At 44.5% G+C, this 25,767-nt stretch overlaps 1 protein-coding gene across 1 annotated transcript; it reads left to right on the top strand.

Moving 5' to 3' along the window:
- Positions 1-19,581: 19,581 nt before the first annotated feature.
- Positions 19,582-25,257, top strand: LOC109910147 (probable G-protein coupled receptor 101). Its single transcript, XM_031797460.1, has 2 exons — positions 19,582-20,002; positions 20,631-25,257. The coding sequence occupies exon 2, from the start codon at positions 20,743-20,745 to the stop codon at positions 22,084-22,086; it is 1,344 nt and encodes a 447-aa protein (XP_031653320.1). The 5' UTR covers positions 19,582-20,002; positions 20,631-20,742; the 3' UTR covers positions 22,087-25,257.
- Positions 25,258-25,767: the final 510 nt, after the last annotated feature.

Raw genomic sequence — 25,767 nt, 5'->3', positions numbered from 1 at the left:
ACAAGATTTCATTTTCCGCTGTTCAAAGTGAAAAAGGCTCCTGCTACATTTCCTGCAACACCGACCCCCCCCGATTTTTATGACAAATACAACAGCATCGTAATTATACGTGCAAACACCGCATAAACGCTCTGTTAGAGTGGTCTATGTAATCCTTCCTCTCTTCTGTCTACTGCTTGGCACAGTTCTGAACGAAATGTAAACATTCATGTGACAGAGAACACACCTCACGTTCGGGCTAGTTTGAATGAGCCGTGTAGGAGAGGGGAGCTCAGTAGGCCACAGATAGGTATACTATACTGATGAGACACACTCTTAACTTTTCGCCTACAGACTAGAACTGACACACAATCCAACTGATATACAGACTAGAACTGACACACAATCTAACCGACATACACACTAGAACTGACCCACAATCTAACCGACATACACACTAGAACTGACCCACAATCTAACCGACATACACACTAGAACTGACCCACAATCTAACCGACATACACACTAGAACTGACCCACAATCTAACAGACATACACACTAGAACTGACCCACAATCTAACCGACATACACACTAGAACTGACCCACAATCTAACCGACATACACACTAGAACTGACCCACAATCTAACCGACATACACACTAGAACTGACCCACAATCTAACCGACATACACACTAGAACTGACCCACAATCTAACCGACATACACACTAGAACTGACCCACAATCTAACCGACATACACACTAGAACTGACCCACAATCTAACCGACATACACACTAGAACTGACCCACAATCTAACCGACATACACACTAGAACTGACCCACAATCTAACCGACATACACACTAGAACTGACCCACAATCTAACCGACATACACACTAGAACTGACCCACAATCTAACCGACATACACACTAGAACTGACCCACAATCTAACCGACATACACACTAGAACTGACCCACAATCTAACCGACATACACACTAGAACTGACCCACAATCTAACCGACATACACACTAGAACTGACCCACAATCTAACCGACATACACACTAGAACTGACCCACAATCTAACCGACATACACACTAGAACTGACCCACAATCTAACCGACATACACACTAGAACTGACCCACAATCTAACCGACATACACACTAGAACTGACCCACAATCTAACCGACATACACACTAGAACTGACCCACAATCTAACCGACATACACACTAGAACTGACCCACAATCTAACCGACATACACACTAGAACTGACCCACAATCTAACCGACATACACACTAAAACTGACCCACAATCTAACCGACACACACACTAGAACTGACCCACAATCTAACCGACATACACACTAGAACTGACCCACAATCTAACCGACATACACACTAGAACTGACCCACAATCTAACCGACATACACACTAGAACTGACCCACAATCTAACCGACATACACACTAGAACTGACCCACAATCTAACCGACATACAGACTAGAACTGACCCACAATCTAACCGACATACACACTAGAACTGACCCACAATCTAACCGACATACACACTAGAACTGACCCACAATCTAACCGACATACACACTAGAACTGACCCACAATCTAACCGACATACACACTAGAACTGATCCACAATCTAACCGACATACACACTAGAACTGACACACAATCTAACCGACACACAGACTAGAACTGACACACAATCTTACCGACACACACACTAGAACTGACACACACACTAGAACTGACACACAATCTAACCGACATACACACTAGAACTCACACACGATCTAACCGACACACACACTAGAACTCACACACAATCTAACCGACATACACACTAGAACTGACCCACAATCTAACCGACATACACACTAGAACTGACACACAATCTAACCGACACACAGACTAGAACTGACACACAATCTCACCGACACACACACTAGAACTGACACACACACTAGAACTGACACACAATCTAACCGACATACACACTAGAACTCACACACAATCTAACCGACACACACACTAGAACTCACACACAATCTAACCGACATACACACTAGAACTGACCCACAATCTAACCGACATACACACTATAACTGACACACACTCACTGACACACACACTCTCTTAAACACACTCAGCACAACCTTCAGCTGTAGAGAAGAGACCAGGATGTCAGTGACCTGCCCCAGGAAGTCAGGGGGATACCCTTTGAGTCTCCTAATAGCGATGAACCTCCAACCTCCTCCCGAAGAGGCTTTCATTAGGTTTCAAAGGCTTCCTGGTTTTACATTACAGACCAAACACAGTGCAGCTGGACACAAGAAGTGACCAGTCTCAATGAGACACTATGGAAGCAGAAGGAGCAGAGAGGGAGTAGCGGGAGCAGGGACGTCCCGTGACGTAACCAAACATCCCAATCAAAAGGCCTGCAGGATCCGGAGGAATGCCATTGATGCTGATGTTTGGTTAAACAAGTCACAGTGGTCCCTGATGGCAGGTGTGATATTACTCACACAGCCCAGTGGTGGAGGCAGGCTGCTTGTCTATGGTCTTGTTGGGAGTGATGAGTTCAAACGTCAAACCTCTCTGACTGTCTCCTGGAAAAGGTCTGGTTTCATAGAGATCGGATGATAATAAAAAGGTGTTGGAAATGTTTCTGGATAATCTACTACAGTCTCATCTACCTCAAGCTCATTTACCTCCACTGGCGTAAAACTACCTACAAGCTGCCTGTCAATCTACAAGAGGTGACCCTAAGTTAAAGGATGAACAGGCAGAGAAAATATACCCTCCTGAATCTTATTATAAATCCTGCCGGATGCCCCTCAAAGTGGCCCTTAAGACATGTTAAGACAAGAAGGCCCTCTGTTTCGGAATGGGCCCAAATCAATTATCATAGCAACTGTCGGTTGCTTTTTAACATGTCAATGGTCCTCTGGCTACATGCATAATTATGCAGAGTCATTGAGGTGGCCTCTGTTGCCCGCTGACAAAAACCACAGGCACGGGGTCCTATTGTCATGGGCGCATCCATCTGAAGCAAGGCCATTAGGATGGAGAGAGGATATTTGCACTTCCTCTGTGGCTCCTGGCTGCTTTTTGACATGCGGCAGAAGGACCAGGCTTTGACCAGGCTTGGTCCACCAGCCCCGGGCCGATTGAGGTGTAGATTTGGCCAGAGGGACATGGGGACCTGTCAGGCCCTGTGATGGACAGACACGGGGGCGGATGGGGGTGGTTGTTGGCCCGAGGTCCCTGAGAACCAGGGGCGATTGATGGGACAAGGTGAGGAAGGGAATTGTGGGTGCCCTGGACTCACCATTTTGTCACAGGGGACTTTTGGGGCTGTTGGAAGGTGTTTTGGTATGTCAGGGTGTTTTTGGTCCACGGCACAATTCTGTTGTCGAGCACTGAGTATATATATATAACTAACCCCTCCCTTTGCTCACAGATGCTGTGTACACAAACACAAGTACAGTAACTGTACATGCAGTTGAATGTGCTAAAGAGCCTACTGCAACCCATTAGTGATGTCCTTAGAAGCAAAGAAAACAGGCAAATAGGGGAAATGGATATGCCTGATGTTGTTATCTCTCAATCTCACATCCTAGTCCTTAGTAAAGGCCTCAGGTGCCCACTCAGGGAGTGTGTGTATAGGAGTTTGTGCACAGGTGAGAGCAACTCAAATAAAACGGAATTTATTATGGATAGTAACATAAACTAGACATATAAGTCTCTACCACAACAAAGAAACACCCTAAACCTGGTATGAACGCTAGAGTCCCTTCAGTTCTGTACGAACACATAAACACAAGAGCCTGTCAATCTGCATCTCCTCACATGTAACATATACGCTTGTTGCTGCACTTTCCAGCTCACAGTGTTGTGTTGGAATGCTGACGGGGAGATAAAGAAATCTTGATTTGATTAAGCACCAGTGTGTAGGGGCTGGGTGCCGCATGGGGCAGAGGTTTGGGGTGGGTGTTCAGGGAGACCGGCGAGGGGGAGAGGGAGGACTAGGAGATGGGGCAGGGGGGGTTACCTGTGGGCCCGTAGCCTACTGGGCATAATTTGGAGCAGACTGCTCCCAATGTGTTCATTAGGTTGTGATTGGGAGCCGAGCGCAGGTGGGGAGGGCTCGCCCGGCTTATGCTGAATAGTCCTTATTGTGCTCAGCATAAAACGCCATCTGTTTTGGTGGGGAGAGAGGAGAGGTGCGGGGGATGGAGGGGGGGGCGTCGGGGGCTACTACCGGGGAAAAACTCTGCTCTTTTTCGTCTCCATTTTGGACGACCCCGGTGGGGGTTGGAGAATGAGGGAGATACAGAAAGAGGAAGAGAGAGGGAGTGATGTACTAATTGTGTTTCTGATCCATGTATTGTTCCTATAAATCAAGGCCCCAAATGTCAGTGACTGTCACACAAAACTCATCCCCCTATCTCTTGTAAACCACTGACCGGCCATTTCAGCCAAAGGAGTTTGATTGCCCTTACAAAAAACTATTTGTTGCGGCAAACTTCCTGCACGTTTGTGGCAAATTTGCTGCATACTAAATAGATGGATCGGTTGTTTAGCAACAAAACAGACAGGGTTGGCTTATATTGTTGACAACATGTAAACTGTATTTTGTCTCCGATGTTTTTTGAAAACATAAATAAATTGGCACAATGAGCACTTTTTGTCTCAAATACATCGGTACAGTTGTTGGTTAGCTAGCTAGTGAATTATAGCCATATTAGGATAGACAAAACACCTCAAAACAAGACATGGTATCAAGAACAAGATGAAATTGGCTGAAATGAGCCACCTTCAATTCCCCACATGGTAGCTTTTTGTAATTGTTGATAGCTATTTGGCCATCCAGAATCACCCATGGAAGTGTGCACATCGTTTTAGCGATATTGTCAGCTACATTGTCAGCTAACCCATCTATAGTGTGCCACAAAATAGTGCCAGAAGTGTTAAGCGAAGAGGTTTTTTTCTGGCAAAAAATTCCCTCAAGATTCCATTTATTTTATTTTATTGCCACTAGTAGTTACAAACAGAAGTTGTTTTTGGTGAACACATGAGTTCCAAGACCAGTAACTGTAGATGACCAGTCAATGGGAGAAGAAAAATCTGTTGGAAAATGGAAACAAAGTTATCTAGCTACCTACCGAAGTTGTCAAGTGAGTGTCTATCTTATTAATGAAACTTCCTAATCAACTTTCAAATTGTGTTAGATAATTGATGACTGGTTAGCAATGTCATGTTTTATGGGAAAGAGTGAAACATATGTTGTTGCTGTATCAGTTTAAGTCTGTCAGCTAGTGGCTAGCGCTTAGTTAGCTGGCTAACATTACCTATCATATTTTGCACAATTGATGTGATAGCTATCTAGCTAACTAATGATTTGCCTAAACATGTATATTTTTAGGTGAATACTTTGCTGTCTTTTAGCTAATACCAATAATATGCATGTCAATATGCTAGCGTCACTGTTCAGTTGCATGTTAGCTAGTTAGCACAACATGGTAGCAACAGCAAAGATTTTTATAACTAACCCAAGGTAGGCCACAGCCTGTCTTTTCCAATGGGAGAAAATGAATCATAGTGGACAGAACAAGCAAGGGTGTTGACAGAGCCAAGCACGAGCTAGCGAGATCCTATTGGCGCGTTTTAGCATGTATTTGCATATTTCCGTTAGGGAACGGCTACTCTATGACGTGTGTGTGTGTGTGTGTGTGTGTGTGTGTGTGTGTGTGTGTGTGCGCGTGCGCACAACACCTCAATTTCGCCCTTGTACTCCTTCTAAAGAATGCCATTTTTTTGTCTACAAAACTTAGTCCACTCTGTTTGTGACAGATTCTAATTCTGGAAACAGAAAACTGTATTGAGAAAATTAGCAGAATGTTGACCAAAATCTATCTTCTCCCACTAACAGCTACAGGACTTCCTTGCATCACCATATTTGGTAGTGAGTGGAAATGCCAACCGGATGCTTCACATGTACACATCCGGTGAAATATCTAGCTCATCTGTGGCAACAGTATGAACTGACTTGACATCAAAGCAAAAATGTCACTTTTGCAGATGGATACCCTTCCCCTAACCATGGTGTTCGAAGAGGATGTATTGGGAGGAGGATTCATCAATAAATACCCTGGAACGATGTTTGTGGTGCACTCACTCATGACACTTTTCTAAGTGATAAATCGTCTTCAAGCTTAATAAGGTAGATAAGCAAATGCATGTAATATTCTCATACATGTAGCCTGTACATGAATTCTTTGTAACAATTGCTTTAAACTAGTACCTAGCTCATCTTGACCATGTGTTATACCTTCTCTCTTTCATAAGCAATCAGTCACAAGGGAAAAAAATACAGATTGAGGCCTTCAATCAAACTGAGGACAGAGAAATATGTGTGCACCAGGTCAATGTTTCTTGCGTGCATGACTTTGAGATGTAACTTAACAATAATTAATTTAGGAAAAATAATACGAATTGCCATATTTTGGCGTAACTCAATTTGATGTTGCTTTTCTACCATCCAAGCCTTATACACCTGAGCCAGGAAGAAGAGAAAACTAGTAGACAACTGTCTCTTAGCGATGAAGTCCCCATTCTAGATTGAAGATCCTAATTATCTCAATAGTTTGAATCAATTGTGTTGAGGCTTGGCTGGAGAAAAACATGTGTATACCGTGGGTCTCTAGGAGCAGTAGCCACACATTTAAAGGGAGATTTGGTAGGCCTAAGTCCCAGTTTATGCTAGCTACATTGTCTGTTTATACAGCTTTTATACAAGGCAGAAACAGCTTTTATACAAGGCAGAAACGATGTTTCCTTGCTGTAAAACATAGAATGCCCGTTTCAGTGAGAAGCATAGCAACATCAAGGCCACTTTGTAACAGCTGACCCTGTTTTTCCAAAACCAGACCCACCCATTAGCCGCTGAGTCTCCCTTTTTAACATGCCAAAATAGAAAATGTTTTCAGTAATTGTTTTCAGTATCCTAATGTTGTTTTTGTTTGGTGTTTTCTGATTGTTTCAGTTCATGCATTCAACAAGCTTTGAACGAAGGACTTCCACGGGTCCTCCGTCTCCAAAGACAATAGTTCTGAACTAGGTTTGATTTTCTTTTTGTTGTTTTCATTATTTCAGTTTTGTTCATTCTCTTTTTAACATCCATGGGTTGAAAGCTCATTGTTCAGTTATCACTTTGCTCGTGTAAATTCTGGAGTTGTCCCTTTAAACCTAATCCTAAAATCAAATCAAAAGTTTGTTGGTCGTGTACACAGATTTACAAATGTTATGGCAGGTGCAGCGAAATGCTTGGATTTCTAGCTGCAATAATTGAAAAAATACACACATAAAACATAACACAAAAATAATGTGTTCATGTAGGATGAGCCATGACTAGAATGCAGTATATACATTTAAAGTGGGTGAAACAGTATGTAAACATTAACGTGACCAGTGTTCAATGACTATGTACATAGGGCAGCAGTCTCTAAGGTGCAGGGTAGAGTACCGGCTGGTAGCCGGCTAGAACAGTGGCTAAGGCGCAGGGCAGCATACAAGGCTGGCTAGTGGTGACTGTTTAACAGTCTGATGGTCTGGAGATAAAAGCTGTTTTCTCAGTCTCTTGGTCCAAGCAAAGCTGTTTTCACCTGTACTGTCTCCACCTTTTAGCGGGGTGAACAGGCCGTGGCTCGGGTGGTTTGGTTTATGTAGATATGACATTTCACTGTTGTTAATACCCGAAAGTAAACAAAAACCCGATCTAATTTGCATATTCATCATGAGTTTGCAGCAAATTTAAAGCAAACAGTAGAATTTTCGCCACAAGTTTCCCAGAATTGTTTGCCAGAAGTTTGCAAATTTGCAGCAACAGTTTGCCACAAAACACATTTACGTGTGAAAATATAACCAAATTGGCAAAGACTTGCCACAGCTGTTTGCCAGAAGCCTGTTTTTTCAGTAATGGTGTTTTGGAAGGATACTGTCAAGCTGTGGGTAGTCTGTCTCTGTGAGAAGAGAGATGAGGGAGATTGTTGATGGGGTTCCAGAGTTCATTAATAGGTCGCCAGCCTCAAAGCTGGGGATGTTTTGGGATAATCCTTTACTCTTCCTCAAAAACAAGCGTACACACACTAATCTATACGCTTATGTACACATTTACCCTACTCTCTGTCTGCCTAGTCTCCTCTGCAACACATTGCTATTTATATGCACAGACCTCGAACGCACTGTCACAAATACAATAAGCGGAAAACTAAAATATTATATTTTTCTCTTTCATTCCCTCTCTTTCTCTTTTCTTTCTTATTCTGTCACTCCGGGACCCTGGGAAGAAAGAGAAGGAGCGGCAGAGGAGGGCCGCTGCTCACAGCTCGACTTTTGAAGCGTCTTTATCGGGCCTGGCAGCGTGGTCCTGCGTGTCCAAACCTCGCCGCGCTTTTCATCCTTTGTGCTGTCCAAGGTGTGTCCAATGCACTGGGGCTTTGTGTTGGGGAGGAAGACGACACATCGCATTCTGTCTTCTGTCTCTAGCGGGGGTTGGTTGGGGGATGGGTGCGGGGTGTAGGACGATGGGGGGGGGGGACAAAAAGGCAACTTATAGAGGGACCCGGCGCTTCAAAGCTGAGATGCACAAAGGACTATAAAGCGCTAGTTCATGCAGAGTTGTGCCAGATGTAATTGCGGGGTTCCCGGAGATAGGGAATCACATGCAACGCCTTGGCCCCGCCCCTGACACCATGAAAGGGCCGCGGCTAAGAGGCTTCGATGCCGAGAGAGAAGAAAAAGATGAGAAAAGTTTGGCTCACTTTGATTCGCCATAAACAAGTGAGTAAATAAGCTATCCTTAAGGCCTTGTTACAAATCCACCACTTGCTAACGCAAAAAGGCAATTTCATGCAGCTTGATAGATGCTCGGTGTGAATGGCTGCCTCCGTCACGACAGGAGGCGTGGAAGCTCTGCCGGGCGACAAGTGATTCCCCTCCCTTTCCTATCTGAGCGATCGGCTTCCATGGCAGCCTCTTTCAAGTCCAAATTGGTCTTTCTACAGAAAATGATGTCGATTCATTGTTGATAATGGCAGTGGTTTGGCGGTGCAACGTTGCGACACGTCACTCAGGGACATGTAGGCCGCACTATGTCCTGATCAACCTGCCTGCATCTTCATCTGTTTCCTGTGGCCTCCTGCGGAGATATAAGGGTGTGGAAGCGTGCATCTTTAAATATGTTCCTGGGCACAAACAATTGGCTTGGGGGGGGGGGTGCAGGTAAGTTTGCGCATGCTGTGCCTTTGTGGTAGTCTATCTATTTGTGTGTAATTGGGGTTGAACGCTGATGGGTGTGGAGGAAGGGGAGGTTCCACCATCACCACCATGGGCCTGCAGATGGGGTTCCCACAGGACAGACACGCCCCTGTCTGTCTCCGAAATGACAGAGATGATGAGCACTTTGTGCACAAACAAAAATGGCGCCGACTTCGTCTTCTTCGCCGAACCTGACTTAGAACACTACGGTCCTACGCTGTTCGCCGATTGTCTCTCCACAGACCTACTGGAGCCATGGTAATTCACACTCGGAAGGTGTCCATTCCACACACTTGATGGGTCAAGAGCCAAATCTCTGACAGGATACTGTCTTTTTGACCCTTATCTCTAATGCTATGGCGAAATAACGATGTTAAGACGCGTGGCGTTCTATTGTGACGGTGCACCCTAGGTGTTACTTCTCGGGGGAAAGAGTTTTGGCGGCTTGAAGTCTAGTAGGTGGGGGATTATGTAGAAGGGCCAGGGTCTATCCTTAGAGGATGCTGCCCTTAGTACCTCAGATCCCATCTCAGGTTTACAACTCCTACTCAGCCATGGGAAAGAACTCGGCAGTATCTTCCTCCTCGAGAGGCCGGTGAAATTACAATGGCTCTGTTTGGAGTGAAATCATCCCCCTGATTAGAGTAGAAATGAAGGATCCGGTGTATTTCCAAGTGATATTAAATGGATACCTGGCAGGGCCCAGGGCAGTAAAAGCCATGCCAGGCTCTCCTTTGCATATCAATGAGCCGTACAGTGGCCCTATGAAACAGAATAATTCATCCCTCTGTATCACCGTACTAACGTCACTTTCAATGGGGGAGTCGCAACCTGCCGCGCTGACCCACGCAGAAACAAAATGGAGGAGGAGAGCTGCTACACAGAAGCACAGTGGGCCGTCACTGCCGCGGTGGAAAGAGACAGAAGAGAACGCCCACGTCGTGTTTCATAATAGCATCGCCCCCCCCGTTAATAAAGGCGGCTAAGAATGAGGACGAAATTACACTAGAAGTATAAAGTACGATATGTACGGCGTACATTTTGAGCTTCCATTATCCAAGTTGGCTATTGGTTAGAGAGGAACACGGAGTCCTTTAGAAACTGGTAGGTCAGAGCAGTGTCAAACTCAGTGGGTGGGTTCATAGCTCCTAGACCCACTGCTACAGCACATGTCCAGAGGAATATTTCTGCCCAGCTTCAAAACTGTATATCATCAAAAACACCCAGCCCTGATCCACTGAGGTCACAGTACAAAGCATTAGGGTTGGCTAGCAGGTCTCAGGGGTCAGGGGTCAGCCTATCCCAAGGGTAACGCATCTCACTCACCCCTCGTCTCCAAAACGAACTCAGCCCCCCTACCAGCCAACCCTGCTCAACCACTCATCTCCAAGTTTCCCCGATGCTCCCATGCGGCCCCATGCCCTTCTCTGTTGGGCAGAAGGGTCACTTGGAGCCACCGGTACATAATAGCCAGACTGGTTCTTTCCTAGACCCAGTCAGGGACACAGTGGGGGGGGGGGGGGGGGCATAAGGGGAGAACACATCCAGGGGGTTAGCTTCCACTTGTTCAGTATTTCATAAATATCCCTTCTCACATTTTGGTGCAATTCAAATATGAGTGAGAGAGGGGATTACCCCATGAGAGACAATTAGCCATAACCCAATGACCCTGCTACCACAGTTCATGTACATAAACAGTACATGTACACAGTACAGTATCCTATCCCCCTCATCGCTCGGCTTAACAGAACAGGAAGACAAGCCACAATAGGAAAAACAGCCTGTTTGTTTTGAGATAAAAAAAGAAAAAAGTTATCCAGACTTTCATCCATGACTTTTGACCATCAATCTACGCTGCATTTCAACACTTTCAGAGGATACATACTCAGGCGCTACTTTATCAAGCACAACACCAAAGCACAGCACAACGGCAATGAATGCAAGGTAGACTGGATTAGTCTATCTTCTGCTACTCTTGGCCTGAATTGATCTGTCGGCAAATGTGCTTATTTTGCTTGATAAAGACAAAGCGATGGGGTTAAAACCATTGATGCAGGAAATCCAAAAACCTCCTTCCCCTTGTCCGCCCAATCAACCATTGATAACGTCTCTCTTCCCTCTCTCCCTGGCCCTTCTCTAGAAACACATAGAGCTGGGCCCTAGTCCTACACAATGAAGCCTACTGCACGGCCCTCCATACGGTTACATGCACAAGATTAAGGAACACAGTTACACATATCTTAAAAGGGCTTTTACCCTTGTACTTGTTTCAAGAGGAAGGAATAGGGAAAAACAGCAAACTGCAATCCAGTCTAAATACCTAAATGGGAGAATATTAAGACGTTTTAGTGTGGGCTGCGGCAGTTAAACATATGCATACAACATGTTGGGGCTGGGGACCCCCTGCCAGGGCCAGGCACGACAAAGCCTCTCTAACAGGAATACCTCTGGGATCGCTAATGATTAATTAGCTTGTGTCATTAAGTGAGGCAAATGTCACCCTAGCTTCCTGGGGAAGCTGTCACACCACGTGTACTACTCTGCAAGCTTCCCTCGAGCAGCGCCGGGAGCAGAGCTCTGTTAACAAGGCAAACTCTGACATCTAGTGGCCAAATACTACAGTACACCCGTTTCTACCAGTTCTCATACACATAGCAGTGTAATCGGATACAATACATGGTCCTCCCTTTTTCCTATTACGTAGACATTTGTAGACGTGAAAAAATACACTACAATACAACAGCAAGAGAGATACAGATGCACCCGCTGGACTAATCCCTGGTGTAAAGAGGCTTGCTACACTCAGGCAGTAAACATGAGGAGTTGGTGACCTTTGACCTGGAAGTGCCACTCACCCCGACAGTGATGCATTATTACTGTCAGACTGGGACGACCTGACACATGATGTCTCTGTACACCCCAGTGGTGCTATGTGGTGAGCCTGGCACTATCATAGCATTGCTAGTACATATGACTTATACACTTTAGCAAATCTGTATTTTTTAGGATATAGCTTAAGTCAATGAATTAAATCAAAATATATATATATTTAAGTACAGTAATGTTATACTTAAATCCAGAGTTTATACTGATTGTTTTAAAAAGTATCCTTACCAGGTCTCCAAAATATCCGCTAGGTTTTTGGGGTTTTGCGTTTGAAGACTTCCACGGGTCTTAGATGAACTGCCAGTGGACCATTTTGAAAAGTTCTCGATATTCATGCACCAAGGACTTTCTTTCCATCTATTAGCATTGAACCGGTGTCTGTCTGCTGTATCCACTGCATCCCTATGTCCCTATGAGCTGAACTTCTGGCCGTCTGGTCTGTTAAGACTGGAGACCAACAGAGTGTGAGAAGATGGCCCCTCATTTCCAAACCATGATGAGGGGTATGAGGAGGTAGCCAGGGAGAGGCATTAAACACACAATTTAGAGAAGCTTAACTGGGGACACACATCCATCCATGCCCACGCTTATACACACACACTGCTCTCTCACACACACACGCCGCATGAACACACATGCACATACAAAGGCACACCTGTCAGTGCCTTTCCACTGCATGAGCACGAGCAAAGAAGCCTGGCCCTCCCTCGGCCTCTCTGTATGTGGTAGTCCATGTCTGTTTTATATAAGAAGATCAATCCCCCCCTTTCTCATCTATAACCCGGAAATAATTGCATGAGCAATTTCACATTTACGCAACGCATTCGGACACACATGGTTTGTTCTGTCTCTCCTTTATATTTCTCTGTTTCACGCTTCTTCTTTTTTCCTTCTTCTCTTCTCTCTCTCCTTCTTTCCTTCTTTCTCTCTCTCCTTCTTTCCTTCTTTCTCCCTCTCTTTCTTTCTCTTGCTCATGCATACACAGAATGTGAAAAGGCAGGAGCCCGAATCTGACCCATGTGGCCACAGTCCTAGACCCATCTTATTAGCACAGGCACTTCAAAGCTCAACCCTGGGTCTCTAGATGCAGAGTACGGGAAAAACAGACTTTTTCCTCTATCCTCAATTTGTTGCTGCTCATAGTCTAAGAGACTTCCTGAAGTCAGGAAGCATAAAGTGTAACGTGTATCCTTCAGTGCGCTGTTTGTGTGTGTTGGTATTATGAAAGACTCACACAGACAGCCGTATATATCTGTGTTCTTGCAAAGTCTCTGTGTGTGTTTCTTGTGTGCTTCTTGCTCAATGCGGGGGGGCCAGGGGCCTAGCCAGGAGACTCCTCGTTATACTGGTGTGTTGGTCTGTGACGTCCATTTCCAGGGGAACTCTGTCAGATAGAAAGGTTTAATTAAAGAGCACTTTGCTCCGGAGTGGTGCCCTCTCTTTGGAGCCCTTCCCCACAACACTGCTTGTCTAAAATTAATTAGCTTGGGGCCTTTGGTGGTGGAGCGGGCAGATCCTCAATGGTCAATGGGAGGAATCGTCTGTCCGTGAATGGAGGCCTCCCATCTGAGAGGACACTTTATTTTTCTACACTTGAGGTTTGTTGCCTTTTGTGACCATTATCCCATTCACTTTCATGCAGCTGTGGCCCCTCTAAAAAACTCTTTGTGCTTGCTCCATGAATACGGCAAATGTGTCCATGGCAGGTAGCCCTTATAGCAAGTTAATCTCCTGAAAGAGCCCCATACAAGTACTTTTAAATTCTCCCTTGGCCACTGAGGGCTGTCATCAATCGGGCACTTCTCTCCTTTGTGGGCCGGGCCCACTTGCGTGAATGTGAAGCATGGCCGGTGACAATGGCTGCCAAGTGTGGCGAAGTAATCACCTTCTGGGGAAAACACAAGTAATTACTTCTAAACTGTTTGGGCTCTGGAGACAAACTCAATTGTGGTGAGCAGAAGAAGTGAATGGGTCCTTTTCAGGGGCAGTAGTGTGACGCTCGCTCTGTGAATCTCCTGTTTATCTGTTTGTTTATGGATACAGCTCTCTTTAGCCACTGCCCCTCACAACCACAGTAATAGGGGACATGTTGGATGTGTGTGTGTGTGTGGGTGTGTAATAAAGTCATTTGTAAAGTTCATATTTCGTTTAGTGATCAGCAAAATATTTAGCATATTTGGAGTCTCTGTAAAACACAATTTCCAATGTTCTGTTTGTGACAATCTAGTTGCAGGTTGTTGGTCACTAGATTAAAGCTAAATGTTTTTCTCATATCTGTTGATAGTGTTTGAGGCGAGACTGGAGGTACAAGGACCGAGAACGCACTGATTATTCACTGTTGTATGGTACTGATGACATTCTGTGAACACTGTGTGATTCTGTAGCAGCTGACAAAGTCACTGCCTTTTTGTTTTGAAGTCCTAACAGCCTCCCCGGATGGTGTTTACAGAACAGTTGGTGCTGTCTGATTAGGACATAAAGGGCCTGTCTCCAAGAGGCTGGTGTTTACAGAACAGTTGGTGCTGTCTGATTAGGACATAAAGGGCCTGTCTCCAAGAGGCTGGTGTTTACAGAACAGTTGGTGCTGTCTGATTAGGACATAAAGGGCCTGTCTCCAAGAGGCTGGTGTTTACAGAACAGTTGGTGCTGTCTGATTAGGACATAAAGGGCCTGTCTCCAAGAGGCTGGTGTTTACAGAACAGTTGGTGCTGTCTGATTAGGACATAAAGGGCCTGTCTCCAAGAGGCTGGTGTTTACAGAACAGTTGGTGCTGTCTGATTAGGACATAAAGGGCCTGTCTCCAAGAGGCTGGTGTTTACAGAACAGTTGGTGCTGTCTGATTAGGACATAAAGGGCCTGTCTCCAAGAGGCTGGTATTTACAGAACAGTTGGTGCTGTCTGATTAGGACATAAAGGGCCTGTCTCCAAGAGGCTGGTGTTTACAGAACAGTTGGTGCTGTCTGATTAGGACATAAAGGGCCTGTCTCCAAGAGGCTGGTGTTTACAGAACAGTTGGTGCTGTCTGATTAGGACATAAAGGGCCTGTCTCCAAGAGGCTGGTGTTTACAGAAGAGTTGGTGCTGTCTGATTAGGATATAAAGGGCCTGCTCAGAACGGGCCAGCTAGACTCGTAATAAACCGGATGGATGTTTGATTGACTTTACCAATGACTGCTCTCCTTTTTGTTTCACCTGGAACTTCCTATTAAAGTGTGTGTGTGTGTGTGTGTGTGTGTGTGTGTGTGTGTGTGTGTGTGTGTGTGTGTGTGTGTGTGTGTGTGTGTGTGTGTGTTTGTTTGTTTGTTTGTTTTGTTTGTTTGTGAACATTCCCTGACCCCTAATGAACAGGAGTTATGGAATTTTCCAAGAAGAATAAAGCAAAACATGTATGGGAAGGTAGACTTGGTAGACTCTAAATACGTTTGACTCGGCTGCTACCAGAGTATTTTAACTCAGTAAGTTCATCCATTTAACTTTTTCATTTTGGCTCAGTTACAAGAGCAGTGAGTCTGACTTGCCTTTCAGCAATGTAATGTCTAGCTGCCCTAATGAATTGTCAATGTAAAATGTAACTTTACATATATGCTTTATGCATGTCCATCAAAGAGCTCTCTAAGCTAGGTTATATAGTACTTAATATGCCTAATACATTTATGATGAGGCAGCACAGCAGTAGATTTGAGGCAATTGTTGAATAATGTCATGTAGTTTGATGTATTAAGCATGTGGATGGGCAATGTGAAGGGAATGCTAATCATGAAGATTTGGATATCAGTGGTTTAGAAACAGAATGGTGTGGGCTAAGCTGTTGCTAATAACATTGCCACACACTTCACTCTGCATACATTTTTGGTAAGTGCTAAGTTAATATTCGTGGTTATATGAAGTCTTTAGATTTTTTTCTAATTATTTACATTAATCCATTCAATTAAAATGAATGTAGTGTTGTATGGTGAAATAATTACGATAACTATGAATCAGTACATTTCCAGCACCCCCCAAAAAAATCTGATTAAAAGTCTTAATTTCAGCACCAGATGGCAGTATAAAACCACTCTGTTATGACAGTTGAAAACCAATGGCATCACTAAACAAATGGTGCATTTAAAATCTTCCTCGTTTACAACTGTAATAAGAGATTTCCTCACATACTACCCACACACATTGTTGTAATGTTTGACAAGCCACTGCTACACAGAAAACATTTGATGGCTCAATCTTCCTCTGACAAAAGAACAAAGTTCTGTGACCTTGGCCTGCTACCTGGGTGTTGGGAAAGAGCCCCTCAGAGAGCTAACACAGACCTTTAGCCACTTCACACATAGAAGTATATTTTTTCTCCCACTCACCTATTCGTACTTTACACCTCCAAAGGCAGTAGCAGCTGGGCCTGGTCTGAAGTATCATGAGTGCCCAAACCCAAAGTGCAATCCCAAATATAGCTCTCCCTCATCAGACCGATTCATATTACAACTTGATTTGAACTCATCAAGGAATTCCATGGCTGATCATTGGGAACGTTAGTTCTTCGATCAACAGTCTGGGGACTAAATATGTTTCATCTCCTCTCTCTCTCCTCTCTGTGGTTCTTTTCAACACTGTGACTTTCCCTTTTGATCCGTCTCATCTCTGCCAAAGGTTATAATGAGCACTAGTTAACAGCCTGGGTGTGAGAGAGAAAGAGAGACAGAGGGAGTTATAGGGGCCTCACACCTGGGTAGTATTGGCCGGAAGTCTCCAGAGACAAGGGGGCCCTTCCTGCCCAGTGTGTGTGTGGCCCCTGAGGGTTTCCCTGACAGAGCCACAGGAACAGAGTGTAATCCCACAGGCCACTGCAGGCTGCTGGGCCCGCGGGGCTCCCTTTGAACCAGGGGCCATGGTGCAATAAGGAGGAAGAAGAGGAACGTCTTCCTAGAGCCACCAAGCATTTAATATGCAGTCAAATCTAACAGGGAGTGCTTACTCAGCACTTCAAAGGACTTTTTGATGCCTTAGATTCTGCAGACTGGTAACAAGAGGCTTCAATACAGACGATGAATAGAACGAGGCTGCGGATGCTACAGTTTAATTGGATTGGGCAGAGTATCCTAGATGCTTTTGTTTCTCCACGCTTTCAACTGCAAAGACTTCCGGATGATGATGTAATTAACACATTCAATCTAGGATAGTTTCAAGTCAAAACTAACCTAATTCTACTTCTGCAAGACGATTGGTCTATTTATATTAATTATGAATTATTGCATACATGGTTTTACATATTTCCTGATCATATGATCTGAACAAGAAACAAATCCAGAACCAATTGTAGCCTGGTTTAAAGATCCAAACACCCAGATTTCTTACTGGTCAGTCTCAGATCATGTGGTCAGGATCAGGAAAAGCTCTATCTCACTCACTGCAGGTTGTGTCCAGTTGCTGTGCCAGCTCCTGACACACTATGTTGTTTACATCCCAGACATTATGATACCCACTTCATCAACTGTCTGATTGGATTATTTAAGAGACCATTAAGATGATTGAAGATCCAATAAAACAAACTGGGATAGAAGGCCTACACATGAAACTCCACACATTGTCATGTAGCTATATATAGCTTTAGGATTTTCCTATCAAATCATTTGACAATGATTCAAATGATTCAACATGGATGCAAGTGTGCGCCTACCATCCATACAAAATGCACCTGTGGATATTTCCGAGGTGTAGGCCTTTACTCCAGTAAATTACTTTGGTCTAGTTTGGTCACAAATATACATTTACATTTTTCCATTTATTTTATTGGGGAAGGGCACCTAAGTAAGCATTTCATGGTAAATGTCTATACCTGTTTGTTGTATACAGCACATGTGACAAATAACATTTGATTTGATAGTGCAAAACAATGGAAAATCCCATTTGATTATACTTTTGTGTATATAGTGTAAGTGGACACCCATTCAAATGAGTGGATTTGGTTATTTCAGCCACACCCGTTGCTGACAGGTGTATAAAATCGAGTACACCGCCATGCAATCTCCATAGATAAACATTGACAGTAGAATGGCTTTATTGAAGAGCTCAGTGACTGTCAACGTGGCACCGTCATAGGATGCCACCTTTTCAACAAGTCAGTTTGTAAAATTTCTGCCCTGATAGAGCTGCCCCGGTCAACTGTAAGTGTTGTCATTGTGAAGTGGAAACATCTAGGAGCAACAACGGCTCAGCTGTGAAGTGGTAGGCCACACAAGCTCACATAACTTGACCGGCGAGTGCTGAAGTGTGTAACGCATAAAAATCATCTGTCCTCGGTTGCAACACTCACTACCGAGTTCCAAACTGCCTCTGGAAGCAACGTCAGCACAACAACTGTTCGTCAGGAGCTTCATGAAATGAGTTTCCATGGCCAAGCAGCCGCACACAAGCCTAAGATCACCATGTGCGATGCCAAGCGTCATCTGGAGTGGTGTAAAGCTTGCTGCCATTGGACTCTGGAGCAGTAGAAACGTGTTCTCTGGAGTGATGAATCACGATTCACCATCTGGCAGTCTGATGTACTATTTCTGGGTTTGGCGGATGCCAGGGGAACGCTACCTGTCTTCATGCATAGTGCTGTTTGGTGGAGTAACGTTTGCTGGAGGAGGAATAATGGTCTGGGGCTGGTTTTCATGGTTCAGGCTAGGCCCCTTAGTTCCAGTGAAGGGAAATCTTAACACTACAGCATACAACTATATCCTAGACGATTCTGTTCTTACAGCTTTGTGGCAACAGTTTGGGGAAGATCCTGTTTCAGTATGACAATGCACCCGTGCACAAAGCGAGGTCCATACAGAAATGGTTTATCGAGATCAGTGTGGAAGAACTTGACTGGCCTGCACAGAGCCCTGACCTCAACACCCTCTTGAACACATTTGAGATGAATTGGAACGTTGACTGCGTGCCAGGCCATTCAGCTCTTGTGGCTGAATGGAAGCAAGTCCCTACAGCAATTTTTCTAAATGTAGTGGAAAGCCTTCCCAGAAGAATGGAGGCTGTTATAGCAGCAAAGGGAAAACCAACTCCATATTAATTCCCATGATTTTGGAATGAGAGGTTTGATGAGCATATACTTTTGGTAATGTAGTGTACATTGATCTAAATCAGGATTGAAATATTTATTTTATTTAACTAGGCAAGTCAGTTAAGAATCAATTCTTATTTTCAATGACGGGTTAACTGCCTGTTCAGGGGCAGAACGACAGATTTGTACCTTGTCAGCACGGGGATTTGAACTTGCAACCTTTCGGTTACTAGTCCAACACTCTAACCACTAGGCTACCCTGCCGCCCCAATGAATGCAGGGGGGAAGTTAACCAAAAATCCTTTGCATTTTGCACAAAGAGAAAATGTGCTAATGTAGCTGATTACAGATGAGCAGCTATCAGTCTCACAAGGCAGGTGTCGTTGTTTTATGACAAGCTCGAATCGACTGTGTATAGGACTAACCCACTATCAATGGGTAAGCGCAGTATTTCTAGTCCGTTAGGTTTCATCTGTCATGAAAATTAACAGTAAAGAGCAGTGGAGGTTATATGCTTGTGAAAATAAGATGCCCCCGCTGAGTGAGTGATGACAAGCCGTGGGGAGGCTGCTGACATTGACGATACAGCAGTGACTGACTAAAATGGGAGCGCGGCGAAGAAATGACAATCGAACCGTATCAATGGGGGAACCAGCGATCTGGTGCTGAGGAGAACGGAGCATCATCACCGACCAAAACACCAGCCTTCAGCATCTCAACAGAATCCGCCACATAACAAAGATGGCCATTTCAAGGTAAAACGTATATTCTCAGTGATATGTTTGTTGCTGTTTGGAAACAATGAAGAGCAGAAGATACGATATCAATTGCATGTCTACAATTGATTTTATGGGGACATCAGTGAGCAAGGATGAACAATGGAAATTCGGAGGTTGTTTGAATCCTTTTCCTTCTTCATTTCAATTCGCCTATGTTTAAAATATATATTTATTTGCATTTAAAGTGGGGTATGTATTAATCCATGAATTGTGGATTTTGGTCCGTGAGATCAGTAGCCTAATGTGTCTGGTGATTGGGTCTCAAATTGGCACAGGCAAACTCATTGTGATACTCTCTTTACATGTCTAGTGCAGCAGTTACAAAGAACAATTGCCATAAAACAAATTATACAAACCCCCAAAAAATCAATTTTAATTCCAGGTTGAAACAAAATAGGAAAAATGCCAAGGGGGGTGAATACTTTCACAAACCACTGTATGTGTGCAATGGTCTTGCAGCTAAATGAATGAATTCAGTGTGAAATGAATCCGCCTCAACAGTGTAGTCCTTTAGAATTAGAGTGTGACATGTTATGATGTTTGAAAGCAGAAAAAGCCCGTTTGAGCTTGTGCTTTTCTCTTCTCTGTCATCCTCTCCTTCAAGATGGAAATTCGACTGACAGATAAGAAGGACCTGTGAGACGTCGGGTGGAAACTGGGGACCCTGTCGGAGCTACAGCCACACATGCTGTCTCCCTCACCCCACCAGCCTCAGCATGCCCACTTCCGAGGCGCCCAGTGTGGGCAGTAACTCCAGCACCGTGCCCTGGGACCCTGGTTCCTCTGGTCCTCCTGGCCCCACAGATTGGCCGTCGGTGGCCAACAGCGTAGTGAAGATGGTGCTGATCTCAGCCATCGTGTGTGTGTCTCTGTTTGGTAACGTGGTGGTGTTGTTGGTGTTCCAGAGGAAGCCTCAGCTTCTCCACGTGGCCAACCGCTTCGTGCTCAACCTCCTCCTAGCAGACCTGCTCCAGACCGTGCTGGTCATGCCCTTCGCCATCGCTGCCACTATGCCCGGCGTGTGGCCCCTGGACGCCCGCCTCTGCCAGGCCCTGGTGGTGCTCATGCACCTGTTTGCCTTTGCCGGGGTCAACACCATCATCGTGGTGTCAGTGGACCGTTACCTGGCTATCATCCACCCACTGTCCTACCCCACCCGTATGACCCCTCATCTGGGCACCAACCTCATCGCATGCACCTGGGTGCTCAGCCTGCTCCAGAGCACGCCACCCCTCTACGGCTGGGGGGCCATAGACTTTGACCGCAGGCATAACGTGTGTTCTGTGGTGTGGTCCTCTAGCCTGTCCTACTCAGCCCTGGTTGCCACGTTCTCCTTCTGGCTGCCTGTGCTCATCATGCTGGGCTGTTACTGGATGGTGTTCAGGGCAGCAAGGAGGCAGAACGCCCTGGTGCACCCCATCCAGACCCACTCTAAGTCCCAGCCTAACCAGCCTCCGGACCCCCAGGCCCCCTGCATCGGCAGCCCTCAGCGCCTGCCCCAACAGCCACCCCCACCCTTGGACTCCTTCTCGGCCGGGGGGTACCCCATCCGGGGCAGGCACAGACGTTTCCACTACCACTGCAAGGCAGCCCGGGTGGTGTTTGTCATCATGGCATCGTACATCCTGAGCATGGGACCTTACAGTGTTCTCAACACGATGTCCATTCGCTCCAGTGCTGCTGTGCCTCCATGGCTGGCCTCCCTAGCCCTGGTGCTCTTCTTCTTGCAGTGCTGCCTCCACCCCTACATCTACGGCTACATGCACCGCAGTGTGAGGAAGGAGTTCCTGGCCCTACTGTGTGGTCCACTCTGCAAGCAGGGCCTTCTCTGCCACACCTCTGCACAGGACAGCTGCTTCACCGTGACCGACGGACGATCCACGCAGCCCCATCTGCCCAGCCTGGCTGCCCGCGTCTGCCCCCTCCGCACCTGGGAGGAGGGCACCACCACGGAGGCTACCTCCTCCACCATGGATAGGAGGTCCAGGGACAGCCGCAAAGACACCACCTCCACCAGCCTGAGCTCTGAGAGAGAGCTCACCGTCCACACCACCACGTAGTAGACAAGTCTACAGCGAAACAGCCTGGGAGATGGGTTGAACTGTTTTTCGTGTGGCAGTTTTCCCCTCTAGTGAAGACATGGTTATTCAGCATGGCTAAACTTGAGCAGATTTGCCTTCTGGTCTACAGGGTTTTCCATTCTGACAATAGCTATGTTTCCATGAACTTGTCCAGTAATTTTTTTTGTTGACGTTTAGAAAGTTCGCATAGATGATAGATTCGACAATTACCTGCTACAGTGAGTTTCCATTTAAAACAAATTTATGTCGATAAAAACAGCTGTACGTAATGACGTCACAACTAATTAAACACGTTTTCGGAAAAACCTATAGTGTCGAATAAAAATTAAGTGGTTGAAGTGTTTCCATGACCCGTTTAGGCAAATTGCGCATGAATAAATTGTCGACAGCCTAGAATAATTGGGTGGTGAAACTTGCATCCAGCCAACCAGAAAATCTATGTGAAGCAATTCAGCCATTCTTGAAAGTCAGGACAAGGATCCTGCAAAGAAACATATTTTTTTATAGTTAAAACATTGATTTAGCAGGCTGTAGGCATTTAGAATTCAAATGTGGAGTGGCGCTTCATAGTACGTGTTGAAATCACGTGCCCCGCGTACCTTCAAAAGTATTTGGCAATACATTTTTCAGAAAAACACAGTTTCTATCATCATTTGTTGCAATAAAGAAAGTTTGACAAAAGAAAACTCCACCCCTGTTGAATGGATAAAAATGTTGTCGATCTGAAGAAAATGTCTCCTATATCTGCCGTTTCCATTACACATCATAATGAGACCTGTCCTGCAGTGTTTTCCGTGAAAAGCCATTGTTAGTTCTCCTATTGTTCAGTTATGGTTGATGCGTAATTTTGAGTGTTTTCTACCCTCAGAGAAAAATCTCTGTCAAACATCCACGAAACAGATCAGTAGTATCATATCAAATTGAAAGAACATGCTGCAAATGTATTTGACTGTTCTAACCGTTGTTACAGAACACAAACTCCTCATGGTGACAGCTTGTTATGTTTGTCTCCCGTGAGGAGTATTACTACTCACCCTGCCTGTAGTGCAATAATGTTGTAACTGTACTGTATAATATAACACATGATGTCAAGGAAGAGATGGCTGAGAGGGACCAAAATGACCAGTGATTCATGTAATTCATGAATCTGATTCACTAGTTTAGCACCAGAATTATCACAACTAGCTACCTATCATATGCACAGTTGTCCTTCTGCATTTCCAGAATCTCATCTACTATCCCCATTTATCTCTGTGCCCGATTACTCAGTAAGATGATCCCTGTTTCCCATTACTCAGTAAGATTATCTCTGTTCCCCATTACTCAGTAAGATTATCTCTGTGCCCCATTACTCAGTAAGATTATCTCTGTGCCCCATTACTCAGTAAGATTATCTCTGATTATCCCTGTGCCCCATTACTCAGTAAGATTATCTCTGTGCCCCATTACTCAGAAAGATTATCTCTGTGCCCCATTACTCAGTAAGATTATCTCTGATTATCCCTGTGCCCTATTACTCAGTAAGATTATCTTTGATTATCCCTGTGCCCCATTACTCAGTAAGATTATCTCTGTGCCTCATTACTTAGTAAGATTATCTCTGATTATCTCTGTGCCCCATTACTCAGTAAGATTATCCCTGTGCCCCATTACTCAGTAAGATTATCCCTGTGCCCCATTACTCAGTAAGATTATCTCTGTGCCTCATTACTTAGTAAGATTATCTCTGATTATCTCTGTGCCCCATTACTCAGTAAGATTATCCCTGTGCCCCACTCCTCAGTAAGATTATCTCTGATTATCCCTGTGCCCCATTACTCAGTAAGATTATCCCTGTGCCCCATTACTCAGTAAGATTATCCCTGTGCCCCATTACTCAGTAAGATTATCCCTGTTCCCCATTACTCAGTAAGATTATCTCTGTGCCCCATTACTCCAGTAAGATTATGCCTGTGCCCCATTACTCAGTAAGATTAAGCAGCCTGCCAGTGTTGCCAATAAACCCAGGGTGTTATGGGGACTGTGGAGTGCCCATGCATGTCCTTGAAGCCTCTTGAGCCTGTGAACACCACTCTCTCTGCCCCTGTACCGTCTGGTTCCCTTTCAAAGCACCTCTTGTTACTGAGCTGCGCAGTGTCTCATTGACTGTTCCCCTCCACTACCAAGGGAACTGCTCTAGACAGCCTTCTGAGAGGTACACTGTTCATGTTTGCCTTAGCCAGTTTGGCTCTCTCATCTCAGAGGTTCAAAGGAGGCCGGCTGAGAGCTCTAACAAAATCCCCATCTTGCCTGAATGCGGCCATGCGTCATGGTAGGGCTCCACTGACTCCATATTTGCCCACTTTGCAGCTTCTGTAAAGCGTAGATAGTATTAGTATACCATGTCAGTATTGGTGTTACTTTATCTTTGCACTTTATCAGAGCATAGTGCATTAAGTATCCATCGATATGAAACAGGTTGCAATGTACTGGAAACCATTACCAGGGATTTTATTCATGTTGTGACCTCAAAATATTGGTTAAAATATTCAATATGGTAAAATGTACATAACTCATACAAATGTGTGCATATTGATTCAGAAATGTATTGCTCAAAGCCATGATGAATGTACAGTATATGTAGAGATCAGTCTCGGACCATGGTCTTGAGGAACCATAACGGTTGGTTTTCATAGTACCTCAAGTGAAATTGTTCAAATCTAAAGCAAGCTCATCACAGACCTGTTGGTTACCAAACTGGAGCATGGTGCTGATATTGTGTTACAGTAGTTCTTTTCAGCATTGGTTCTTCTCTGTTCTGAGTGGAAGTCCTTCAGCAAGTGTAATCTGTATGCATGTTGAGAGGCTGAAGTGTTGCGTATGAGTGAAATAGACTCGAGTGCTGAGAACCTCAATTTTCAGCTATTTTGTTTAAAAGGTAGTTGACTTGGAGAGATAGTTGACAATAGACACTATTGTAAAAAGTACTGTGTGATATGTTTCCTGTTGAATATGTCATAGCGAAACTAAAAGAAAACATGTTTTATATACAGTCCTTATTTAAAAACTAGAGGTGTGTGGATTTCTATTGTGCTTTTTTTTAAATAGTTCATAATTTTCAACATGGTCCGAGGATGTGTTCATTTATAAAAATTAATAAAATGTGAGTTGAGACAACACTGAACAGAACTCCTTTAATGCAATGTCAGTAAGAGTGTTGCTTTTCCTCTAAAGGCAATCCGGCATTTGAAAAACAGAGGCAACCCAGTCAAGTGTTTGATTCTTGAAGAATATGCCTGTATATCATTCATTTAAGTAAAAAAAAGAATGTATGTACCAATCCCGGGTTGCCTCTTTAAAAAGGTGGGAAAATGTTCAAATGATGTCACCAAGTGCCATCTGAGTATAGAGAAAGTGAAAATGCAGTAGTTTTTTTCCAATGAATCAAATGTATTTATTATTTGTAAAAACATTATCACCTTAGGCGATGACTCCACACTGCTAAAAATAAAAAGCTGCAGTAGTTTTATACATATTAGTTACAGTAAGTTACGTAATAAGAAATACTGTAATGCATTTGCGTAAACTACCAACTTGCTTTCTCCTGTGCCGTATGAGATATTACAATTTTTATATATATATATATATATATATATATATATATATATATATATATATATA

This window comes from Oncorhynchus kisutch, linkage group LG19 (assembly GCF_002021735.2).
Source record: "Oncorhynchus kisutch isolate 150728-3 linkage group LG19, Okis_V2, whole genome shotgun sequence".
Classification (NCBI taxonomy): Eukaryota; Metazoa; Chordata; class Actinopteri; order Salmoniformes; family Salmonidae; genus Oncorhynchus; species Oncorhynchus kisutch.
Note: the sequence above shows the minus strand (reverse complement) of the source record. Positions and strands in the feature narration are given on the sequence as shown.

Bases quoted from the DNA above. Each gene is read 5' to 3' on its own strand.
- LOC109910147 (XM_031797460.1), top strand. From the start codon at position 20,743: ATGCCCACTTCCGAGGCGCCCAGTGTGGGCAGTAACTCCAGCACCGTG.